Source organism: Onychostruthus taczanowskii, unplaced genomic scaffold, assembly GCF_017590055.1.
Source record: "Onychostruthus taczanowskii isolate IOZ18803 unplaced genomic scaffold, ASM1759005v1 scaffold70, whole genome shotgun sequence".
Classification (NCBI taxonomy): Eukaryota; Metazoa; Chordata; class Aves; order Passeriformes; family Passeridae; genus Onychostruthus; species Onychostruthus taczanowskii.
Window position 1 is genome coordinate 1071054 of NW_024504787.1, and position 9636 is coordinate 1080689.

General features: G+C 50.7%; 1 protein-coding gene across 1 annotated transcript; it reads right to left on the reverse strand.

Moving 5' to 3' along the window:
* Positions 1-1116: 1116 nt before the first annotated feature.
* LOC121345266 (myogenesis-regulating glycosidase-like) lies at positions 1117-3950 on the reverse strand. The gene has a single exon (XM_041421961.1). It carries the CDS (start codon positions 3406-3408, stop codon positions 1318-1320), a length of 2091 nt encoding a protein of 696 aa, XP_041277895.1. The 5' UTR covers positions 3409-3950; the 3' UTR covers positions 1117-1317.
* Between the last annotated feature and the right edge of the window lie 5686 nt (positions 3951-9636).

Consider the following 9636-nt stretch of genomic DNA (forward strand, 5'->3'; position numbering starts at 1 on the left):
GATGGGCAACAGGTTTGAGCCAGTTTTGGATCTGTTTCCTCTGGCCACCAAGCAAGCTCTCGACTGAGTACAGTGTTCCCCAGACCCATTTTGTTTACTTTTTGTATGGAGCAGCTCTGGGGCAAACCCCTAAAAAAAGGAGCTTTCTCTTGCGCTGGGGTCACACACAGCTTTATCTCCCAGGTGCCCATTGGAAGTGTGCTGGAGCCACCAAAGTGATCTGCCTCTCACTTTGGGAAGGGACATTGCAGCCCAGAGACCCTCAGACTCTCTTAAACTGCCCAGTCATCTCAACCTAAAATTTCTTTTTGCTTAAAAACAGCAGGAAACATTGGAACAAAAGAGGAGAGTGTTTCACAGCCAGCCTGGTTACCCCAAGCCTTCAGGAGCTGCTGGGACACCTTCATTCTGGAGAACGGTCGCCTCTATGGGCAGAAGGACACAGAAGGATCCACCTGTCATGGATAGGGATCTCCATTAGCATAGGATGGGAAAACATTCTCAGTGAGGAAATTGGTACTCAGGCTGGTTTGTTAACTGTCTGAATTCTCTCAAGAGGCTAAATTCCCTCCTGGCACCTGGCAGGTTACACCTTTGTCCTAAACATGGTCCTAAAACACACATGGATCCTACTAAGTATAAACCCCTGCATGAGTTGGTACTAGGATTTAATCTTGACTGCAGTGAGATATCACCACATTTTACAGGCTTACCTGGATGCACACCATAGACATGGTTCTCAGTAATTTATAAAAGGTGGAAAACAGCTGCCACAGCTCTAGCAAGTACTGTAGCTTTCTTGCTGCTCAGATAGCTCAGGCCATGGGAAATGCAAACTCCTAAGTCCTGCATCAGCTCCCATCTCATATGCAGGCTGCAAATTGGGTGCCTTCATCTTCACGAAAACCACAGACAGCTTTCTGTAAAAAAAAGTACTTTGCTGCAGCTGCCTCCTTCAGTAAGCACATGAAATTTTCAATGTCCCAGGGGATCATCAGTGAAACTGGGTAACAAAGGAGACCATGTAATTGCCTTCAGACAGAAGAAGCATGCATGGCACTTCTTGGTGGAAAAAGATTATGAGCAGAGGCTGTGTTTCTGTACATTACACTTGTCACAATGCAGCAACAAAGACACCCATCCAATACATTTTAATAAGTTATTGTAGAACAATTGCCACACACAACAGAGGTCTCAGTGTCCCCTTGAAATTTCACTCTGAAATATTGCTACATTACAAATTATTAAAAATCCCAGGTCATTAAAGCCACTAGTAAACTAATCACTGAGTCCATGGCACAGCTGAAGAGGGGCCTGTTAGGAAACCCAGAGGAAATAGGCAACTTCGTCCAGGTCAACAGGATAGTCGGTGAGCAGCACTGGGGTCTTCTCAAACAGCTCCCCCTTGTAGCTGCGCCACTTGCCCGCGGGCAGGTAGACATCCCGCTCCTGCTTGCCCATCTCCAGCACAGGAGCCACCATGAGGGTGTCCCCGATGAGGAACTGGGAGTCGATGCGGTGAGTGGCCTCGTCGCGGGGCGAGATCCACCAGATGGGACGGATGATGGGGTCGCCCGTATCGGTGACCTCCCCCGCCAGCTCCAGCAGCAGCGGGGCCACCAGGGACTCGTGGAGCTGCGTGAACTTCTGTGCGATCTCCACCACCTCCTTGTCGTAGAGCCAGGGCGGGATGGAGAACTGCATGGAGGGCATGAAGGCCGACAGCTCCAGCCAGCGCACGTACAGCTCCCGGTTGGGGATCTCCACCGCCCCCTCTGTCTTGTTGGGGAGGAAGTTTCCTCCAATCATATCTGGCAGTACAAATGGGTACCCCAGCATGCTGATGGTGAGGACGGTGGGGATGAGGGACTTGAGGCCGAGCTCGTAGCCCCAGACAGAGTCGCGGTCAATGATGCGGAAGAAGCAGGAGATGTTCTGTGACTGGTAGCCCACCCGCACCTCGGCCAGCTCGTAGAAGGGGATGGCCATCTCCGTGTAGCGCCGGGACCAGATGCTGGGGTCCGACAGCGGGCGGAAGGTGCTGAACTGCTTGGGCAGGTAGCTGGTCTCGCCCGCGTCAAACTTGAAGGATGAGATGCCGTACTTGTGCCGGAGCTGGCGCAGGTGGCTCTGGAACCAGTCACGGGCTGCTGGATTGGTGAAGTCCAGGATGGCCCCGATGCCGTTCCACCACTCCACCATGGCTGGCAGCCGCCCTGACGGCTCCTTGATGAACAGTTGACGCTCAATTCCCACTTCATAATTAGGTGAATCTATGTGTGTAAATGGATGAATCCACAGAGTGACCTTAAACCCATCTTCCCTCAGCTTTGCAAACATCTCTGTTACATTGGGGAACTTGACAGGGTCGAAGTCAAAGTCTCCATAGGTTTGGGTGTACATGTCATCAATCTCAATGTGGCTGCAGTTAAAATGGTACTTCTTAATGTCTCTTGCAAAATTCAGAACATTATTCTGGTTTATATCTTTTTTGTAGAGAGCCCATGTGGACCATATGGGGTATCGGAAGGCGTTCTCAGCAGGGATCTTGGAGGGTTTGTTGAAGTACCTGCGCACCATGTACTTGTGGATGGAGGTGATGTCGGAGCCCACGCAGACGCGGTAGCTGAGCTCGGGGAAGGGCTGCTGGCCCGGTGGGGGCTTGTAGGGCGAGTCCTTGTAGCGGGCCTGGAAGAAGAGGGCGCGCTCGGTGGCGTTGAAGCCCAGGTGGAAGGGCACGGAGTCGTTGATCTTGATGGCCGCCGCCTTGGAGGAGAGCCAGTAGCGCTCGAGGATGCCGCCAAAGCTGTCGCGGAAGGAGTAGACGTCGCTGGTCACGTAGGGCACGGGCTCCTGGTAGCCGGCCAGGCGGATGGGCCAGTGCTGGATGCTCATCTCTGAGCCCCCGTACCAGTGGGCGTCCTCCCAGAACATGGTGTGCTCCACGGCCGGGCCGGCCGCCAGCTCCTCCCAGCGCACGCGGTAGCACATCACCGTGTCCTTGGGCTTCACCGTCTGGATGAAGAAGTTGAGCGGCCCCCGGCTCGAGCGCGAGCAGCTCAGGATCTCGCCCTCCTTGGAGCACGACTCCAGGTCCAGGCTGCCCGAGCGGAAGGCCAGCCGGAACACCACCTCCCCGTGCTGGTTGCGGATGACAAAGCCGTCCGCCCGCAGGTCCATCAGCTCCGTCTTGAGCCGCTCCGCCTTCCTCAGGGACACCGTGTAGTAGCACCAGGCCACCACCGCAGCAATGAACAGCATGAGGCCCAGCAAGATGGCGCCCAGCATGGGCCTCAGCTCCTTGGAGGGCTTCACTGGTGTTACATTTTCAGTCAAGTGCCCTTCTTTGGCATCCTCCTTTGGAAAGTGTCCGTGTTTTCCTGCACGGTGGGTTATCCGAGTGTCCATTATTCCTTTGCAGCCTCAACACCTGGTTAGCACCTTTGCTGCTGAATTCTTTTACTCCAGCTGGTGAAGAGAAAGTCCACGATCCTGCATGAAGCTATTCACAATGTCCTTTCCAAAGCTTGGCTGCTCACACCTGCAATGGTTTTTCATAAAACAGAGGGTTATAAACACCAAAAATACCCAATTAAATCCTGCTGAGGGCCGCAGCTCCTTTGCTCTGTCCGCAGCCCAGCCTCCCTGCCCTCTGGCTCTGGCTCGCTTCACTCTGCAATGGCATTCTGCTCACTGGCAGCTGTGTTGAGCTTTTTTGGAGCCTGTCTGTGCCAGGATTCCTATGACCCTCTCTTGGCTGCAGCCTCACTCTGTCCCACAGAGCAAGGATGAAGGGATGAAAGTCAGGCTAGAGCCTGGAGGAGAATGAGGCCAGGGAAAGGGTCTGGTGCCTGAGCATACAACTTGGACATCACAGGCTGATCTGTGTTTACATTAATTATGAGCCCTGCTGGATTTCCTCTCCTGCCCACAACCTCCCTGCATTAAACACCGGCAGAGAAATGCTGCACTGAAGTTTCCAGCCTCCACCTGCTGCTCTTCACACACTCCCAGGGATGCAGCTGGCAAAAGATGTTTTATCTCCCTGCACTTTGCTCCTTCCCTGAACTGCATGGGGATGTGGGGGTGTGGGGATGTGCTTCCCTTCAACGGCCTGCCATGCTACCTATTCCAAAGCCATCCCCCAGGAAAGCCTCTCTGTCCCTTGCAGAGGGAAAAAGTGAATCTTCCACTACATCTCTGTCTCTGTTTTTTTTTTTTTTTATTATTAGCATTCAGTTCTCCTAATTTATCAGTAGCTCCTGGGCTTATGCCAGGCAAGATGCTATACTGCAATGGGGCTGGAGGATGTTTTGGTACAGAGTATAAGGATAGGTGTAGTTGTTGCAAGACCAGGACTACATCAAAACCTTGTTTTGCTGAGAAATGCACAGAAGGTGATGTGTTCCAGCTGCATCAAGCATCACCAAGCCAGCTAATGCAGCACAGCTGAGCGTATACTGCCAACAAAAACACAGGCAGCACAATCTGAGGCTGGTGGCTTGAGGCAATGCATTCTGTGCAACCAGGTTTGTGTCTGCCCTGGCCCCTTCCTGGGGTCTGTGTGATCTGACAGGATGAAAACTTGCAGGAGCAGACTATATGGAGAGAGGGAAAAGGAGCCAGCTTTCTCCTCTGATCTGTGCCCAGCAATAAATGGCTGGGTGTATTTACCCGTGTCGCTATGACATCGGTATCTAAATATACAGAGATGATAAGCCACCCAGGGAGCAATTAAAAATGCCAGAGGTCACCACATTTTGGATCGATCACAGCAGATCCCAAACCACCCAAATTAACCGCCTGGTTAGTTTTTGATGTGCATTCTGGGGATGAGTGAGACTTAGCCGAGAAAAAGAGCTGGACTGGATAAAAGTGTTCTCAGGCAAGCCCTGGCCAGGGGAGAAGGACAAAAAAAGGAAGGTTATTGCTGCCCCAAAGAGATGGTGATGCAGGACATGGGTGGTTTTGGGGAGCAGGTTGGATTACACATGCTCAGGGCACTCTGCCAGCCCCAAAGTGCTCAGGCCTGGCAGCCTCCCAGTGCTGGCCTGGCTCCTGACACAGCTCTGCAGCTCCGGCCCGAGTGGTTTCCAGTGAAACCCTTGTGTTTTTGCAAAACAACATTTTCACTTTGAAGGTGTTATTGTGCGCTGGTCAGTCCTCAGTTGCTGCCTTTGGAGCTTTCTTCCTCTTCTTCCTTCCTCCTTTCACCATCCCAGCCAGCCTGGAGACAGGACTTTCCTTTAAGACAAGTTGCACCACTTTCCAGAGTGAAAAAATAAGGAATTGAAAGAGAAGGTTTTCTTCTTTCTTTTTTTCTTCTTTCCTTTTTCTTCTGCCTTTTTTATTTTTCCTTTTTCTCTTTTTTCTCTTTCTTTTTTCTTTTTTTTTTTTTTTTTTTTTTTTTTTTTTTTTTTTTTTTTTTTTATGTTAAGCAACACATTAAAAACCCCAGAACACATGGACATCATGACTCAGAAATCTGTCCAAGCATAAAGCATGTGAGGGAAGTTTCCAAGCTTTCTATGCAGTGATTTCACTCCCAGAGAGTTGCTTTAAATCCCTTGATTTCCCCAGGAGCATCTGATCTGCCCCAGAGAAGATCAGGGGCAGAAAAATCATATGCAAGCAAGCCGGAACTATTGAGCCAAGCCATCCTGTCTCCAGGGATTTTTGGGTTTTCCTCACTCCTATGATATTATGGGATGCCCTGTAGATACCCCAGCCCTTCCTCTCACAGAGAAGAGGTGAGATGTGAGTGGTCAGTGGGGAGAGCAGGCACTGGCACTTCTGGAGGCAGCACAGGATGAAATTGGGAATCCTAGCATAGATACCACCAGGGTAAAAGAGTTTCTGAAGCTGCACTCCCATCCTTTAAAGCTTATGTCTCCAGAAAGCATTAAACATCTGCTGGCCTAGCTGTCAGCCTGAGTGATGCCCAGGAGTGATGAGAAGGACTTTTGCTAAGGGGTGCACAGAGGTTACCCGAGCCCAGATCCAGCCCTATCCTTGCTCCATCCATGGGGTTATGGCATCACAGAGACACTTACCCGAGCCCAGATCCAGCCCATCCATCCATGGGGTTATGGCATCACAGAGACACTTACCTGTTTATATTTAACTGGTCCTTGCAGAGCCTCTCTGCTCTGGTGAGTGCTTTATTAACCCCCCAGAGTGCAAGTGCTCCCAAGTCAGGCTGTGCTGAATTCTCCCACAGTTCCCTAGAAGCCAGATGTCCCCTGGATACCAGCACTGTTGTGTTATATTTGGGCTGCTTTATCAGGTGCTAATCAGGTGGATCTGGGCCTGTCTGTCGCCCAGGCTGAAAGAAGCCAGGATTCCTCACCCCAAGGATCTTAGCAGCACTTAGCAAGCACAGATTAAACATTGACATAACTGTGATAAGCTGAAAATGAGCCGGGACTTTAGACTCTCTTACAGCTAAACGGGAGCTTCAAGGGTTTCAAGTGACAAATCAGCCAGCTCGAAGGGCAGCCTCACACCTAAACCCTTAGTGCACCTACCCTCAGAGTCTCCTTCCCCCAGACCAAATTTATCCCCAGAACCTCCCCCAGTCTCGTGGCACCTGTGTCACAAAGTTTGTCAGGCGTCTATCCAGGTTACAGCTATGTGATTCCTGAATCATCAGATTTTCAGCATCCTAAGACTCTGAAGCTGCCTCAGTTGATGCTAAGAGCAAGGTCATGGTTTTGATCCCTGCATGGGCCTTTCACTGAAGAATTGGACTAAAGGATGATCCTGTGGGTCCCTTCCAACTTAGAATGTTCTGTGATCCTGCATATGTTTACCTTCCTGGTGGTTCAGGGAGAGCATCACTCTTTAAAGAACCCATCAGGAAACAATTCTTCCTTTAAACAGAATGGCAGTTTTCTATATTGAAGTTCTTTTTACAGGTTATCAAACACTTAGTCACTGTCAGGTGCTTTTAGGGAGATTATACAACATGTCCTAGTAGAAAGAGCCATAGGTAGCTAAACATAATAAGCCATAAACAAACTACTGCCCTGTCAAATGCTGCAAGAACTGATTAATCATTTACCAAGACCTTTTAGACTGTTTAAAATGGGCCTTTTTAGCAGAAAAGTCATGCAAAGTAGAAAGTAGTTCCCATTAGCTCTCATTTCTCACAGCAGCTTGACAAATTTGGGTGGTGTATCCAGATTTATTGACAATAAAGGGACCCAGGGGAGGTTTGCTCACCATTTTTTCTGTTCATATAGATGGTGTGAGAAAAGAGGTATCTGCTGCCTCTGCAGCTGAGGAGGGAGGGCCAAGGTTATTGCATGAGCTGCCACAGATTAGCTACAAGCCTGACAAGGCTTAACACAAGGTGGAAGAGGCTGGGGGGTGGCTGCAGAGGGTGAAGTGACATTGCTCTGCAGTCCATGTGGTGCAGGTAGGGACAACAAAATCTCTGCCAGCAGCACACAGCACTTACAGAACACCTGCAGCAGCACGAGGAGGTGGAGAGAAAGGACACGGACAGAGTCTGTCCCTCAGAGTGGTGCAGGATCCTGCTCCACCTGGAAATACACTCATTTGTGTCCTGAAGCAGGGAGGATACCACCCCCAATGCTGAGTGCACCCCTCACCCTAGGTCTGGGCTTTTGGAAATGCCTGATAGCTCCAGTGATGGATGGGGATGATTGGCCTCACTGCTTCAGCCCTTGGCCCATGGGGATCTCACCCAGCTCCCTGGGCTGGAGCAGCAGTTTGGTTCATATTAACCCCATGCCAGCCACAGAGTCGGACCAGCTGGGAGGCCTGTGGATGTATCCTGCACATGGAGAGACCTTCACCAGCTCACACCACCAGACAACTCCAAGCAGTCCTGCTTCTGGAAACCATCCTGATTTGGGGGACTCTGCCCTGCTCCCATGGTTCCTGAGGCCTGGAGAGTTTTTGTCTCACCTCAGCATGAAGGTGGCTGCAGACACTGCTGGTTTCTGCCTGTACAGAGTGCTGCTGCAAAGCTGATTACCCTGTGCAAGCCTGACAGTGTCATAAGCCCCTGGAACCTTGCAAAACCAGCTCAGGTCTAGAGCAGTAACATTACCTGAGGTTTTTCCTAATCCAGAGGATTCCAGTCCCTCAGTACTGGGGGAAAAGGGTAAAGTTTACTGCACAGGTCTTTCATTCCTCATTGCTATAGGAACAGGAACTGGAAGATCCATTCCTATCTTCTTGTTCAAACTCCTCCTCCAAAGCTGGCAGAAAGAAAGCCTTGCAAAATCAACTTTTTTCCCTGTTTCAGATCTCTCTCTAACTCCTCAAGATGCACACAGCGTCCGTGTGCTGCTCCAAGCTGCCAGTAGTGGCCACAGCATCCCACTGCAATCTGGGAGCTGCTCTGCTCATATCCTTGGGAAGGAGCTCCATCTGCCGAGCCAGTGGCCCAGGCTGAAACCCAGGGACCACTGCCAGACTTGTCCCAGGGCTGTGGGGTGACTGGTCATCAGGCATCTCCTGGGTAGCACCGAGCTCATCAGACCCTATTTACCAGGGTTAGTGCTCAAGAAGGGCTCCAGGGGGGTTTTGAGGTGCCTTCCTCTCAAACAAACCAAACAAGGAGGGATAAGCAAAGCACAGGTTGGGGAGAAAAGGTCCTGTGTGCCACAGCTGCAACCACGTGAGCAGTACTGTGGGGAACTGTGGAAATACAGGAAAACTGGGGGGGAAAGGGTGCTGTCATCTCAGTCTGCTTTGAATGAAGTCAGTAGGCTGAGCTTGTGCCAGGTGAAGGAATGAGCCTGGTAGTCACCTGGGTCTCAGTTGGGCTTTATCCCACATAGACCCAGGCTCAGCTGGCAGCTCCTCTGAGAGACGAAGCTCCTGGGAGCTGCCTGCAATAGCAAAGATAAAAAGGCTCAATTCTTGAAGGCTTTTCTTGGAGGGGAACTGCTCTTGCTTGCTATTTTCTTGTGACAATGAGTCAGACCTACCAGGAGGGCAGGACCAGGTGGGTCCTTGAGGGATGCTTCAGGCCTGCATGGTTAAGCCAAGTGCCTGCCAGGGTGAGGTGTCCTGGGCAGTGCTCCTCATGCCTGTACCTGTGGGACTTGTGGCACTTATGCACCCACAGTGGGACATGAGGCTCTCAGACAGGCTGAGTGCATCTGCTCTGGGCTCCCCACGGACTCAGTCTGCTGCTCACATGGGAGCAGGTCTGCAAGGACTCATCTACACTCAGGCTGGTGTTGCTTTGTCCCAGACCAGCTCCACTTCCCAGCCATGGGAGTATTTTGGCATGTAAAAATTTATTTTTCCTTTTGCATCCCTTCTTGAAGATACAGGATCTTTACTGTACTGATTTTCCTAAACATCTGATGCCATTTGATCTGTGATCAAAGACTCCAATGCAGAGAAAACCTGCCCTGGCCAGAGAACTGAAAAGAAAGCCAATGAGCATTTCCACCTTGTCCAAAGTGTATTACCTTTGAAGAGAGTAAGATTTCACCTATAAAATATTGAACAAACTCCCCAGAACCCCAGTGGTCCTCACTCTACAGAGACAGTGGGAATTTTGCCATTTCTTTTCTGGGATAACACAAAGGGAAAAGAATTGAGCTCAGATTTTAAGCCCTTCCTGATGTCACAAAGCACTGTGCTGGC

Excerpts from the sequence above, each read along its gene's own strand:
- LOC121345266 (XM_041421961.1), bottom strand. The coding sequence starts at position 3,408 with ATGGACACTCGGATAACCCACCGTGCAGGAAAACACGGACACTTTCCA.